The sequence below is a fragment of the Felis catus genome, chromosome D1 (assembly GCF_018350175.1).
Source record: "Felis catus isolate Fca126 chromosome D1, F.catus_Fca126_mat1.0, whole genome shotgun sequence".
NCBI lineage: Eukaryota > Metazoa > Chordata > Mammalia > Carnivora > Felidae > Felis > Felis catus.
Window position 1 is genome coordinate 73,029,309 of NC_058377.1, and position 15,956 is coordinate 73,045,264.

The 15,956-nt window shown below is 43.3% G+C and overlaps 1 protein-coding gene across 13 annotated transcripts in view; it reads right to left on the reverse strand.

Moving 5' to 3' along the window:
• Positions 1-15,956, reverse strand: part of PLEKHA7 (pleckstrin homology domain containing A7) — a 222,667-nt gene that overhangs the window by 82,731 nt on the left and 123,980 nt on the right. For 12 of the 13 annotated variants that reach the window (XM_023239619.2, XM_023239617.2, XM_023239615.2 and 9 more), the window contains one exon: positions 9,009-9,092. In XM_023239619.2, coding sequence (XP_023095387.1) covers positions 9,009-9,092 — 84 coding nt within the window. Of the gene's footprint in view, positions 1-2,199; positions 2,405-9,008; positions 9,093-15,956 lie in introns of those variants that run through there. The other variant, XM_045039034.1, reaches the window with a different exon arrangement.

A 15,956-nucleotide genomic window follows, 5' to 3' on the forward strand; every position in this document is an offset into this window, starting at 1 on the left:
TTCCATTTTTACAAAATAGGGTGAAAACTACTCTCATCTCACAAGGTGGTTGTGCGGAGTGAAAGAACATCTTAAAAACTATGAACGCAGCACTAAATGAAAAGCACCGTCATGGCTTTACCAGTGGACACGCCAGAATTTAAATCTCAGGTACATTCTATTTTTATTTCCAAGGCACTTCTCTCCAGAAAATTCAAAGTGCCAAACAATTAACTTCTAAACAATCATTTCCTATAAACACCTCTATGAGCACCTTATCCACGTGGGGCTCCTTTAAAGTACAATAAACTTGTGGGGAACTGGGCTCCTATTCGTTCCCCAGGAGGTTAGAAAGCTATTGGGAATTGGGAATCCTTTATTGAGAAGATGTTATTAGATGTCACTTGTATCCCATCAATTCTTTGGGGGGAAAATAGGTCCCCAAATTCATGTTCTGTCCTCAAGTATTCCACACAGAGAGCTCAGCTAAAATTAATGCTATGACAGCAGGGTGTATGAGAAGAGGCATACTCACTAACAACCAGCAAATTTTTTAAAGTGCTCACACCCACCACCTAAGGGGTTTGGGGAAAGCAATGCACAATGAAAAGCAGTAATAAAAGAAAGTTCTTGTCCCAAGCAGGCAGACACCTCCACACCCCCTCTTCTCAGAGAAAGAGACACATACAGACCGCCAACGCTCACTGTATACTCCCAACACCCTGGGGGAGGCTGTCTGACACGGGTTTTCATTCAGCAACTGTGGCCTTGTTACTCAACTATGGCTTTCTGTGTTCTTTCCCCTCCCCGCAACTCCCCTCTGGAACACACTCTCATCCCACCCCACCTCAGGAGCTGGAAACCAGCCCAAAGAGCACCCCTCACCTGGCATGAAAATAACCTAGTGAGCCTCATGGGCTCCCCTCCCCATCCCCAAACCCAAACACTGTTCTGAACTCAGCCTGAGTCCTGCTCAGCCGTGTGACCTTGGACCAGTTTCTTGGGCTGTCTACTGTCCGGGTTCCATGCTTCTATCTGTGCTGGGGAAGAACCAGACCTTGACCTCTACTGTTCCTTCCACTTTTGCTTTGCTATTTCAGAGATACTAAAATTCTAACCCAAGACACTTATAAGCCCTCCTCTAGCCTATATCAGCTTCTCTTGGTTTACCAGGCAGCCACGACCCTCACTAGAAAACAGCCCTTTCTAATGGAGATCTGGGCACTTTCCAGACTCGGGAAATAAAAGAGGAGGACAAGAAGGGTACTCGCGGGAAGAAACAAAATGACTGTTTGCAAGCAGCAGCTTACCCTCCACACACAGCCAAGCCACCACTGCAGCATTTTCATCCCGCACAGACAGAGCCTGAGATGTGACTGCTGCCTGGTAATGACTGCATCCCTGGTGCTAATGCCCTTGGGAACATCGACACCAAAAGCCAAGTAAAAACCAGGTGTCTGAATGAACTAAGAACGCCATCACCACCTCTTCCCCTACCTGTGACTGTCACAAATGCCGACTCCTAGACCAGGAAGGAAAACTGAACAGTCAAGTTTCTGCATCTGCTTGCCAGGTGTTTCCATTTTTCATCATTTTTTTCTGCTGCCATGGCAACCAAATGCAACAGGCAAAGCTAGCCCAAGACTGCCACTCTGGAGAGACAAGGTGCTGGTTATATCAGCCACACAGTCGGGGGCTCAGCAGATGAACAACAGGACAGACTCCTCCAAGCTCAGAGTTGTAGTGTGCCCCCACCCTTATCCTGTGCTCTTTATCTCTCACTGCAAATTCTTACCAACTTGAAACCGCAGGAGGAACAGGAGTCAGCCTCTCGTCTCCTAGCAGCAGGAGATAGCCCACCCCCAGTCCCACAGTCTGCACATGCCTTGAAGAGTCTTGCCCTGCAACTGCAAAATGAACCGCTACCTTCAGCAAGATATCTTTAGGAGTGGTATCCTCCAAACACCACTCATGACATTCCAGGCAATTCCAACTTACGGTTTCTTTTCCAAACAATCCAATGAGAAAACAGGGGGCTGCTCAGACTCCAACGGAAGGAGCAAGCTAACCTCACTAGGATGCCAGGAGAAGCAGGCCAGGCACGGGTCCCCTTGGGGTTAAGGAATCTGGGAGATTTTGGGTGCCTTACAGCTGGCTTCTGAGCGTGGCAGCAGGCTTCTGAACTTCCAGAGCACATACTCTCTCTCAACTAGGCCCCACCTCAACATCAAACGCTTGACAGAGCCTGGGGATCAGTGTACACAGCCTGCTGTCAGTCAGCTGCCAGCGTCACGGCTCCGGAATGCTTCTCTCCTTTTCCCCAAGAGCTGCGGAGGCGGCTGTCAGCGGCTTCCTGGACAGCCCGGCTCTGAGGAGAAAATGCTCCTGTGCATAGCACCAACCACCAGAACCGCAGCCTGGAAGTTCCTTGTGCCAAGGCTATCTCTTTAGGAGGGCTCCCGCCTGTGTCCCGTGAAGCCACAAAGGCCAACCACAAGCTCCAATTCAAGAAAACCACAGAGAATCAGGAAAAGAGACTGAAGAGGAGGAGCTCAAATGCTCCAATCACTGGAAATGAGGCCCTGTAGAAAGGCTGGAGAACATTTTCTGGAGAAAAGACTACTAAGGAGGGCTGGCGTCTTTCAAGCAAGCATGAAGTTATAAGATCAAATGTCATTACTGCAGATACAATTAAAATCTCTAGCCTATTTGGCACACCAACACTTAAGTACAGCCAAGGAAGAGGACTATCTCTTGAAAACCACTCAAATGAGAGGCAGTATTGGAGTGGTTGGAGGCACAGCATCTGGGGCCAAACCATTTGGATTCAAATCCTAACTGCCACTTACTAGCTGTGTGACTTCTGGCAAGACTCTTAACCTCTCTGTGCCTCAGTATCCATGACTATAATGGTATCTTCCTCATAAGACTGTTGTGGAAATGTACTTAGAAATGTACCTGGCAATGCAGCTGCTCTGGAAAAGTGTGGAGGTTCCTCAAAAAATTAAAAATAGACCTACCCTATGACCTAGCAGTAGCACTGCTAGGAATTTACCCAAGGGATACAGGAGTACTGATGCATAGGGGCACCTGTACCCCAATGTTTATAGCAGCACTCTCAACAATAGCCAAATTATGAAAAGAGCCTAAATGTCCCTCAACTGATGAATGGGTAAAGAAATTGTGGTTTATATACACAATGGAATACTACGTGGCAATGAGAAAGAATGAAATCTGGCCCTTTATAGCAACGTGGGTGGAAATGGAGAGTATTATGTTAAGTGAAATAAGCCATACAGAGAAAGACAGATACCATATGGTTTCACTCTTATGTGGATCCTGAGAAACTTAACAGAAACCCATGGGGGAGGGGTAGGAAAAAAAAAAAAGAGGTTAGAGTGGGAGAGAGCCAAAGCATAAGAGACTCTTAAAAACTGAAGCATAAGAGACTCTTAAAAACTGAGAACAAACTGAGAGTTGATTGGGGGGGGGGGGGTGGAGGGAGGGAAGGGTAGGCGACGGGCATTGAAGAGGGCATCTTTTGGGATGAGCACTGGGTGTTGTATGGAAAACAATTTGACAATAAATTTCATATATTAACAAAATAAATAAATAAATTAAACTCATGAACAAAGAAAAAAATAATAAAAAAATAAAAATATAGGTCAATACCCAAAAAAAAAAAAACAAACTGAGAACAAACTGAGAGTTGATGGGGGGTGGGAGGGAGGGGAGGGTGGGTGATGGGTATTGAAGAGGGCATCTTTTGGGATGAGCACTAGGTGTTGTATGGAAACCAATTTGACAATAAATTTCATATATTAAAAAAAAAAAAAAAAGAAATGTACCTAGCAATAAATAATAAGGGCTGTTGGGGAAATGTACTTAGAAATGTACCTGGCAGTAAATAATAAGGGCTCTAAGTGTTCGTCGTAAAAATAATAGCAATATTATTATTAATGGAAAAAGTCAAGTCTTATTCTAGGAGGTAGCTTATCTCATTTAAAGTTAAAGATGAAACTCTAGATACTGAAACAAGGGCTGTTGAAAAATTTCTTTCTTAGAAAATTATGAACTGAGCTAAAATTTGCCCGCCTATAATTCTTCTCATTGACCTGATGCCTGCCTCGGCAGCCGTGCAACAAATGGACCTCACTTCTGCATGCCAGCCCTTCTTGAAGACTTATAGTACATCCTCCTTCATCTTCTCTCATGCAGACTAAATATGAGAGGTCACAGGACAGGGTTTCCAGACCCCTCACCATAATGGTCCCCTTCCCCAGGGCAATCTCAATTGTTCAACATCCCTCTTAAAAATTTAGTACCCAGATCAAAACGTTTGGGGCTTGGCATGTCTTTGATGCTCCATAAACTTGGAATGAATGAGTGAAGTAGTCCACAATCACCATAGTATACCAGAAGTATTGTCTTCCTTTCTCTACATCTTGTACTTTTATTAATGCAGCCTGAGCTCATATTAGCTCTTCCAAGTGAGATTTCCATGTGCCTGGTGGCTTTGGTGTATAGAAGTGTCCCCTGGGGAACAAGCCTATAGGATCCGTTGGCTGATACCCACCTGCCTTGGGGGTTCTGACAAAGAACAGAAAAGGTGAAATGAGAAATCAAACCCTCTAATCATGCAGCAAAATAAGCTTGTCAGTGACAGACTCAAAAGGTCCTGATTCCCTTAATAAATCTGAACTGTGAATCATTAAGTGTAGTCATTAGTGATGGCCAAGAAATATTTCTGATACTCTTCCCAGGTACGTGATAGAAATGTACTTTCTTGGCCCCTTAAAGTGGCCATTTGACTTGCTTCAGCCAATGAAATGTGAAAGAGCAGTGCACAATTCACCAAGTTCCCCTCTTCTTGCCTTTGCCAATCATGGAAGCACAGAGATGGAGCTTCCCTCAGTAAAGATGATAGAGCAGAATCCCTCAGGGGACCTGTGACGGACATGGAGCACAAGCGAGAAATAAACCTTAATTGTTTCACATCACTGAGATTGTTTGTTGTTGTTACCACAGCAGACCCTAGCCTATCCTGTATTACTGACACAGAAACTAGAATGCTCAGAGCTCATGCCCTCTGGATCCACTGATCATAGCTTTCACATTATTTCTCTTCTCCCTGCTTCCAATATGTAAGGCAGGAAATCATCTTTTGATGGGCATGCACCTGTTACACCAAGCAGCTTTGGTAAACCCCACCTGCCAACACTGGAGGAGAGGTGTTACCTGTTCACACAGTAATGCTCTAAAGGAAGCTACCATGGGGACCTGTTTGTTTTCCTTCCCATACAAGAAGGAGCCCACAATTATTTGACTAAAATCCATCTAAGATTGTCACCACGGCCCAGAGAATGACAGGTATCTGGAGGAGATTTAAGGATGAAAGGAAGAATCTGGGAGTAATTTAGGAGGGATTAGCAAGTTGTTCAGTGGTTCTTAAACTTTTACCTGAATCAGAAGCACCTGAAGGCCTGCTAAAATACAGGTTATCGAGTGCTACCTCCAGAGACTCTGATTTAGTAGGTCTGGAGTGGCGCTCAAGAATTTGCATCTCTAACAAGTTCGCAGGTGATGCTGGTGGAGAGACCACCCTGAAAACCACTGCTCTGGAAGGATTCAATTCAATTCAAGAAGCCAGAGTTGGCGGGGTTGGGGGGGTGGGGGGGAACCTAAGTGGCTTAGTTAAGCATCTGACTCTTGATATTGGCTCACGTCATGATCCCAGTGTCATGGGATCAAGCCCTGCACTGGGCTCCACACTGGCAGTGTGGAGCCTGCTTAGGATTCTCTCTCTTCCTCTCTTTCTGCCCCTCCCCTGCCCACATGCTCACTCTCTCTCTTTCTCAAAATAAATAAACATTAAAAAAAAGAAAAAGAACCCAGAGTGGAGGCTCTGGTGAAAGGAGTCAATGACGCCTTAACAGACACTCTTTCGAGAAGAAAGAGAAAAGAGCCAGTTTTCCTTTTTCCACCCACATTAATCTGAGAGCTGATGTGTAAAGGACACACAAATGGTCATCTCAGTCTTTTTTCTTCACCACATAACACACTACACAACAAAATTAAGCTCCCCTAAGGGAACAAATCAGGAATCTTATTTGTTGGCATCTTTAAAACTGGGTTTCTGTGAGGTGAAATTGTGCCTCACTCACCCTTGAGAGCTCCACCAGAGGGTAAATCTGGATGTATTTCAGGAGGAAGCAATTTAGATACTTGGCTGCAACTCCCTCTCCCACCTTATCTCCACACTCCCCTTCATAAACCTCTGCTAAAAGTCAGTCCCTCTTGCCCTCCGACCCCACCAAAGCTCATCACCCTTCCCTCAGCTGTGACTGATGGCACGCACGTGCACACTTATCTACACTTATCTAAATCCCCCCTTCCTCCAATTTAGGACCAGACACCTCAGGAAAGTCTTCCCTTTCTTTCATCCCCAACACAGTCAATCAATCACCAAGTCCGGTCAATTTTACCTCCCAAGTATCTCCAGAATCCATCTGGTGTGCTTCATTTTTCTTTCTAACTCAACTAGTATAGATCCTCCACACTCTACCCGCCCCCCCCCCCCCCGTCTTTGCTCAGGTGGGGGCACCTTGACTGGACAACTGAGACAATTTAAACAACATCCCTTCCCAGGATGAAGAGGCCTCCCACAATCCCTAAGCCAGGTTAGAACCCTCTTTTATCAACTCCCATTGAACCCTATGTTTTTTCTACCATGAACATTTATCACATTTGTAAGCTCTTGTTTAATTATCTTCCCTACTCAACCATAAGCTCTTCACAAACAGGACCACATTTGTCTTGCTTGCCGCTGTAACTGCAGTCTGTCACAGTCTCTGACACAATATAGGTACTTAGTAAGTATTTAATAAGTGTAGGAATCACCACATCGGTTCATAGGAATCCTTGCTTCCTCTCAATGCCTAAAGCACATAGTGCCTGCTTCCAGGAACGTCTGGCCACCCCGACATTGCACCCACCACTTAAGACAAGCAAGCAGTCCTTAGGACATCCAGAAAATGCTATCTATAGAGGGGGAAAGTGACCCTTGAAAAAAATGAGTATCTTTTCCTTGAAAAGTGGATGGAATTGAGATTAGCTACAGAGATATTTTGGGAGGAGAAAAGAGACTACCATCTCAAAAGTGGACAAAATTGTAACAGTGAGGAAAAGGAAGTGGGGGGGGGGGAGGGGGGCAAGGGTGTTTAGTGATGGGAAGTCTGCATTTCTCCAGAAGCTTTTATTAAAGTTGGTAACTTCCCAAGTTAGGTGTTCTAATGGACTCTCCATCCAGACCTTTAAAAATGACAAGCACCTGTGTCTCTAGGATGCCTAAGGAAGGGGGCTGAGCTGACCTCCCAAGAGCTTCTGACCTTCAGGATTCTATAAACAAACTCATTCTGACTTGGAATGTGGAGAATCCACATTCTGGTTCTGTCTTTACATAGCAGTTCTATCTCGATGCCGGAGACAAGACCATCTTTATCTTCCATCCACTACTAGTATTAATGCTTTCAAAGTCAGACCCCAACTCCAGACTGGCCATCAGGACCCATGGGCCACCAGCATCAAAATAATTTAGCAAGTAGGGGCGCCTGGAGTGCTCAGTCGGTTCAGCATCCAACTCTTGATTTCAGTTCAGGTCTTGATCTCTGGGTCATGAGTTCAAGGCCCACATTGGGCTCCCCACTGGGCATGAAGTTTGCTTAAAATAATGATAATAATAATTTAGTAAGTGGCCTCTGACTAGTACCAAGGGTTAGCCCTGACTAAAGAGATCAAACGGGGGTGACATCCTAGCTCTTTCTACTTCCAGTCATGCAACTTTAAGCAAGTGACTTAACTTCTTTGAGTCTTGGCATCTTCATCTTTAAAACGATGATGATGGTCTACTTCTCAGGACTATTGTGTTAAATATGTAAAACCCTCAGCACAGAGTACACATGTAAGGAATGTCGTATCATAATTATAGATTTCTAGTTTTAAAACTTCTGTAAGATAATGACTCTAAGCTGAAAATACTGAAGGAATTAAATGATGTGTTTGAAATTTGCTTTAAAATAATCCAGGTAGTGAGGGGGAGGCTATAGATGAAATAAATAAAATCAGCCATGTTTTGGAAATTGAAGATGGGAGATAATACTCTCTCTCCTTTTGCATAGGCTTGAAATTTTCCATAACCCAAAGTTTAAAGGTGTAAGTACTGAGGGAGGGAAATGCTGTCAAAATACTGATAATTTAAGATCATAGTTGGTCTAGAGATTGAACAGAAAAATAATATAAAGGGGGGAAACAAACATCTCTATGAATTTCTCAAACAGTATCATTTTCTTCAAACAGAATGGTCTCAGATGAGCAGAAGGGAACAAAGCCACTTGCATACATTGCTCTTCCTTCATTTTTGGGAGAAGAACACATCTTGCTTGGGCTGTACATGTGTTTTTAAGTAGACAAGCCCTGGGTGGTAGAACCTACCTCGGGGCACCCCGGGGCCCTGCTGAAATAGGACTGAGAAGCAAGAAAGTCCCCACGTTGGAAAAAGCAAGCAGAAAGAACTCCAGATGTTCAGGGACAATGGATGCCACAGCCCTCCTCCCTTCTAAGCCCTGGCTTTGGACTCTTATTTGAGGCGTCTATGGGAGGCTGGTTCAGCTTGGTGTGAGGCTGTATTTAAGGCAACTTCACTCTAGATGAGTGGGTCCTCTCAGAGCACAGTAGTATGTTAGAGGATACTTGATGGGGGAGGGTTCATTCAGGGGGAAAAGAGTTTGTAACAGGCTCTGACAGTACCAATCATGGCACAAGCCCGTATCATCTCCCCATTTCCACATCTTCCCACTTAGAGACGTCCAGAGATTAAAAAACAAAATTCTTGCATTCCACCTTGTATCAACCAACCCACTCCAAGCCCCTCTATCTGGGCGAGAAAATAGTCCAACAAGCTTTGTTTTGAGCAAATGCCTTTAAATTCTCAAAACTCTGCTTGGAAAAGTAGAATATATAGAAGTACTTACTCTTCTTGAAGAATAAATTCACTATTTTCTGGAGAAAACTGCCCACTCACAGGGTGCCTGAATGCTGTGGTCTGTTGGTTATGGCTAGAGAGAAAGAAAGAGATAATGAATGAGAAGTCATGTGAATGGAAAGGATTACATACACAACAACAAGTCAGTAATGTCTGAGGACCCCTGGATCATTACAGATTCCTCCCACATTGAGAGAGTGAGCCTTTCTTTTGAGACGCATTTGATCTGTCAGAATTCCATTGCATTAAAAAAAACACGAACTTTTCCAGCTCAGGTGTCAAAGCCCACCTAAGACGCAGGGATTTTAACTCTAGGAAAGTCTTGGCTCCAAGAGAACACTGCATTTTCGAGAGACATTCCCCAAAGTACGTACTCCAACAAACCGAACTGTTGAGCTAAAAGTTACTTTTAGATGGCACGAGCTAAAACAAGAATGAAGGAAAGCAGACAGTACTTTCAACAGCTTCCCGAAACCATCAACCAAGGAAAGAATTCCAAGAATTAACCACCCACCCAGAAAAACTATCTTCTTAAAATTCTTCTCCCTAATATAAAATGCCTTCACCTCAATGATAGGATATAAATGCATGGGCATGTCTCTGCAACATGGCCTGCACAATTTTCAACACTGAAGAGTTTCTATCACCCTTTTGAAGTTAGGAGGGATCAGCTTCCACACCAGGCTGACAGTCACAACCAAAGTGTGTAGGTGTTTTGTGTATTCACAAAGGCTGCCTGGTTCTTTGTAAGGGAGGAGGAGCTGGCTCTAGAGTCTGCTGGTTTGCTCAATGAATAAACTAACCCAACGTCCTGCTTTTTCAAAGAATATGATTTACTTTTAAAAGTTTCCCTAATCAAAACATCACTGTTCTTTTAGAAATTTTAGAAATATAAAAAGAAAAAACGCCATCCATGATCTCACCAACCTAGAGATAAACCCGGCTATCTTCTCCTTCCCTAGTTTTTTCCTATTACAAAATAAATAATGAGTTTGCTGTATTTAGAAATCTGTATCCTGCTTTGCTCGCATCCTATTAACATAGAAATTTCCTATGTCCTTAAGACTTCTTCATTTGAAATAGCTGAGTCCAGGTGTCCCCTGCTTTTTGAAAGTTCACATTATACCACTTCACTTAGGAAAGACCTACACTGTACCTGTTTTCGCTAACAGAAAGAAATATGAGAAGAATTTTTGCTTTTACAAAAAAAAAAAAAAAAGCTGAAAAGCAAAAATAGCATTCAGTGTTTGTTTTGCAGGGAGCCCTCACAGAGGCAGCAAACACCCGAGCAGTGAGTGGCACCACCAAGCTCCCTATCTGGGAACTACACTCAGCATCTCAGCATGAAACTGCCACAGCTCTGAACTGTGTCTGTGAGCATCTGTGTTTTATCTCGATTTATTTTGTGCATCTATTAACAAGGTGTGTCCTAAGGTATCAGAAAAGCCTAAAAAGGGAAATTGGGTGGCTCAGTCAGTTAAGCATCCGACTTTGGCTCAGATATGATTTTGTGGTGAGTGAGTTCGAGCCCCAGAGATGGGCTCTGTGCTAACAGCTCAGAGCCTGGAGCCTGCTTCACATTCTGTCTCTTTCTCTCTGTCCCTCCCCCACTTGTGTTTTTTCTCCCTCCCTCCTTCTCTCTCTTTTTCTCAAAAATGAATAAATAAACATGAAAGAAAGAAAGAAAGAAAGAAAGAAAGAAAGAAAGAAAGAAAGAAAGAAAGAAAGAAAGAAAGAAAGAAAGAAAGAAAAAGAAAGAAAGAAAGAAAAGCCTAAGAGGTTATTTTGGGGATCTGGGAATGCTCAAATTTTTTTCCATATAATTTATAGTAGTTGCTGCTTTACTTTACACCATTATGTCTTACAAAAAGTTTCATAGAGGGGCGCCTGGGTGGCGCAGTCGGTTAAGCGTCCGACTTCAGCCAGGTCACGATCTCGCGGTGAGTTCGAGCCCCGCGTCAGGCTCTGGGCTGATGGCTCGGAGCCTGGAGCCTGTTTCCGATTCTGTGTCTCCCTCTCTCTCTGCCCCTCCCCCGTTCATGCTCTGTCTCTCTCTGTCCCAAAAATAAATAAACGTTGAAAAAAAAATTAAAAAAAAAAAAAGCTTCATAGGAGGAAATTGAAGAAGATACAAAGAAATGGAAAAACATTCCATGCTCATGGATTGGGAGAGTAAATATTATTAAAATGTCAATACAACCCAATCTACACATTCAATGCAATCCCAATCAAAATTGCACCAGCATTCTTCTTGAAGCTAGAATAAGCAATCCTAAAATTTGCATGGAACCACAAAAGACTCCCAATAGCCAAAGTAATACTGAAGAAGAAAACCAAAGCAGGAGGCATCACAATCCCAGACTTTAGCCTTACAAAGCTGTAATCATCAAGACAGTGTGGTATTGGCACAAAAACAGACACATAGACCAATGGAATAGAATAGAAACCCCAGAACTAGACCCACAAAAGTATGGCCAACTCATCTTTGAATCAAGAAAGAATATCCAATGGAAAAAGACAGTCTCTTTAACAAATGGTGCTGGGAGAACTGGACAGCAACATGCAAAAGGATGAAACTAGACCACTTTCTTACACCATTCACAAAAATTAGCTCAAAATGGATAAAGGACCTGAATGTGAGACAGGAAACCATCAAAACCCTAGAGGAGAAAGCAGGAAAAGACCTCTCTGACCTCAGCCGTAGCAATGTCTTACTTGACACATCCCCAAAGGCAAGGGAATTAAAAGCAAAAATGAACTATTGGGACCTCATGAAGATAAAAAGCTTCTGCACAGCAAAGGAAATAATCAACAAAACTAAAAGGCAACCAATGGAATGGGAAAAGATATTTGCAAATGACATATCAGACAAAGGGCTAGTATCCAAAATCTATAAAGAGCTCACCAAACTCCACACCCGAAAAACAAATAACCCAGTGAAGAAATGGGCAGAAGACATGAATAGACACTTCTCTAAAGAAGACATCCAGATGGCCAACATGAAAAGATGAAAAGATGAAAAGATGCTCAACGTCGCTCCTCATCAGGGAAATACAAACCAAAACCACACTCAGATATCACCTCACGCCAGTCAGGGTGGCCAAAATGAACAAATCAGGAGACTATAGATGCTGGAGAGGATGTGGAGAAACGGGAACCCTCTTGCACTGTTGGTGGGAATGTAAACTGGTACAGCCGCTCTGGAAAACAGTGTGGAGGTTCCTCAAAAAATCAAAAATAGACCTACCCTATGACCCAGCAGTAGCACTGCTAGGAATTTACCCAAGGGATACAGGAGTACTGATGCATAGGGGCACTTGTACCCCAATGTTTATAGCAGCACTCTCAACAATAGCCAAATTATGGAAAGAGCCTAAATGTCCATCAACTGATGAATGGGTAAAGAAATTGTGGTTTATATATACAATGCAGTACTACGTGGCAATGAGAAAGAATGAAATATGGCCCTTTGTAGCAACATGGAAGGAACTGGAGAGTGTGATGCTAAGTGAAATAAGCCATACAGAGAAAGACAGATACCATATGTTTTCACTCTTATGTGGATCTTGAGAAACTTAACAGAAACCCATGGGGGAGGGGAAGGAGAAAAAAAAAAAAGAGGTTAGAGTGGAAGAGAGCCAAAGCATAAGAGACTCTTAAAAACTGAGAACAAACTGAGGGTTGATGGGGGGTGGGAGGGAGGGGAGGATGGGTGATGGGTATTGAGGAGGGCACCTTTTGGGATGAGCACTGGGTGTTGTATGGAAACCAATTTGACAATAAACTTCATATATTGAAAAAAAAATTGTGGTTTATATACACAATGGAGTATTACATGGCAATGAGAAAGAATGAAATATGGCCCTCTGTAGCAATGTGGATGGAACTGGAGAGTGTTATGCTAAGTGAAATAAGCCATACAGAGAAAGACAGATACCATATGTTTTCACTCATATGTGAAACTCATCTCACTCACCCTGAGAAACAGAAGACTGGGGGGGGGGGGCGGGGAAGGGGGGGGAAGTTACAGAGAGGGAAGGAGGCAAACCATAAGGGACTCTAAAATACTGAGAACAAGCTGAGGGTTGATGGAGGAGTGGGGGAGAGGGGAAAGTGGGTGATGGGCATTGAGGAGGGCACCTGTTGGGATGAGCACTGGGTGTTGTATGGAAACCAATTTGGCAAACACACACACACACACACACACACACACACACACACACACACACAAAGTTTCATAGGAATGCTCTACTTCCAGATAGGTTAAACCTGTAAAACAGTTTCATCATATGGATGTAAATTTTTTTTCTATAACCATTAAAAAATGTTCATTGGCCATCTGTGTACCAGACACTGCTTTAAGTGCTGGAGATGGAGTGAACAAAAAGCCCTTCCCCCCATGGTGCTTACATTCTAGAAAGATTTACATTCTTCTACTGCTGGACATATTAGGTGCACTATACATCTTTTAGTACAGGCTTTTCCTGCAATTCAAATTATTTCCTTGGGTTAAGGCTCCACAGGTAAAATTACTTAATCAAAGGGCATGGTCATTTTTTAAGGCTCCTAACACAAATGATTAAAATGCTTTCACTGTCAGAGTCAATATATCATCTCAGTTTATTAGTGTTAAGGTATTAGCCCCATCTCCAAACTGAGCATGGGGCTACCCAGAGATTAGATTTAATGAGCATAGTATAAAGGTTAAAAAAGGGGGGGAGGGGCACCTGGGTGGCTCAGTCGGTTGAGCGTCCGACTTTGGCTCAGGTCATGATCTCATGGTCCGTGAGTTCCAGCCCCGTGTCGGGCTCTGTGCTGATGGCTCAGAGCCTGGAGCCTGTTTCAGATTCTGTGTCTCCCTCTCTCTCTGCCCCTCCCCCATTCATGCTCTGTCTCTCTCTGTCTCAAAAACAAATAAACGTTAAAAAAAATTTTTTTTTAAAAAAGGGGGGAAAAGTCTCTACACCTACAAAGATTTTCTTACTCTGCCCTGGCGGCCAGCCAGAGTGTCCTGTGTTCTGGTGTCTGGGGTAAGCTGGCATTGAGTTCAGAGCCTCGTGAATTCTAATAAGCCAAATGTGAAGCGGTCAAAGCCATCAGGACAGGTTGCTCCTTGGCCCTGTGATTGTGTACTACTGCCTGCACACTTTCACCCCTCCCAACCACTCCAGCTTCCAAATTCCCAGCTCTTGGTTTGAAGCAAGTCTTTGGGAATCCTAGGACTCTCTCTGGCAGAAAACATTCAGATCTTCACAAAAAAGCAGAATTAAGGCATGAGCATCTAGAGAAGGATGAGAAGCAGGCCCCGGCAACACCTGGTTCAGAAATCCTTGCACCAATTTTAAATAAAATGGGGTGCCTCAGTCAGTTAACTGTCCGACTCTTGATTTCGGCTCAGGTTATGATCTCATGGTTTGGTAAATTTGAGCCCCATATCAGGCTCTGGCTCTAAAGTGACAGTGCAGAGCCTCCTTGGGATTCTCCCTCTCTCTCTGCCCTTCCCCCGCTCACATGCATGCACTCTCTCTAAATAAATAAACTTAAAAAAATAAACTTGGGGTGCCTGAGTGGCTCAGTCGGTTGAGCGTCAGACTTCGGCTCAGGTCATGATCTCACGGTCCGTGAGTTCAAGCCTCACATCGGGCTCTGTGCTGACAGCTCGGAGCCTGGAGCCTGCTTCAGATTCTGTGTCTCCCTGTCTCTCTGACCCTCCCCTGTTCATGTTCTGTCTCTGTCTCAAAAATAAATAAACATTTAAAAAAACTTAAATAAACACTTGCACCATGTTCAAGGGTTAGGCTTAATACCCCCCCCCCCTTTTTTTAAATATCCAGGTTCTTTTAGAGAGTCACTTCCATTCACCAGGGAATTTTAAATTCCCTGCCTCATTGCCACCTGGAAGAAAAAAAATGCTCTGTTCACAATGGGAGTAATAATAAAGCAACAACAGCACTATCCACTATTACTTTTCAAGGATTCCCCAGTCTACAAAACCTTTCCTTATACCTCTTATCTATTAACACCATCAACCCCCATTTTATGAATGGGAAAGGGGTCAGAGAGGTTAAGTGACTTGTTCAAGTTAACTTCATCAATGGGAATACAAGCTGGTGCAGCCACTTTGGAAACAGTATGGAGGTTCCTCAAAAAACTAAAAATAGAACTACCCTACGACCCAGCAATTTCACTACTAGGCATTTATCCACGAGATACAGGTGTGCTGTTTTGAAGGGACACATGCACCCCCATGTTTATAGCAGTACTATCAACAATAGACAAAGTCTGGAAAGAGCCCAAATGTCCATCAATGGATGAATGGATAAAGAAATGTGGTGTGTACACACACACACACACACACACACACACACACACACACACTGGAGTATTACTCAGCAATCAAAAAGAATGAAATCTTGCCATTTGCACCTATGTGGATGGAACTGGAGGGCATTATGCTAAGTGAAACTGGTCAGTCAGAGAAAGACAAAAATTATATGACTTCACTCATATGAGGACTTTAAGAGACAAAACAGATAAACATAAGGGAAGGGAAACAAAAATAATATAAAAACAGGGAGGGGGACAAAACAGAAGAGATTCATAAATATGGAGCACAAATTGAGGGTTACTGGAGGGGTTGTGGAAGGGGGGATGGGCTAAATGGGTAAGCGGCACTAAGGAATCTACTCCTGAAATCATTGTTGCACTATATGCTAACTAATTTGAATGTAAATTTTTTAAAATTAAAAATAAAATTTAAAAAAAATAGCCTTGGACTGGACGAAATTATGATTGGCGTACAAAACTTACTCATTTTATATATACATTTAACATTTTCTGTTTCATTCAAATTATTTCATGGCCTCTTATACTTTGGGAACCTTACTCATCTATAGTCTCTTACCTATTAAAAATATGAAAGGCAAAGCACAGCTTG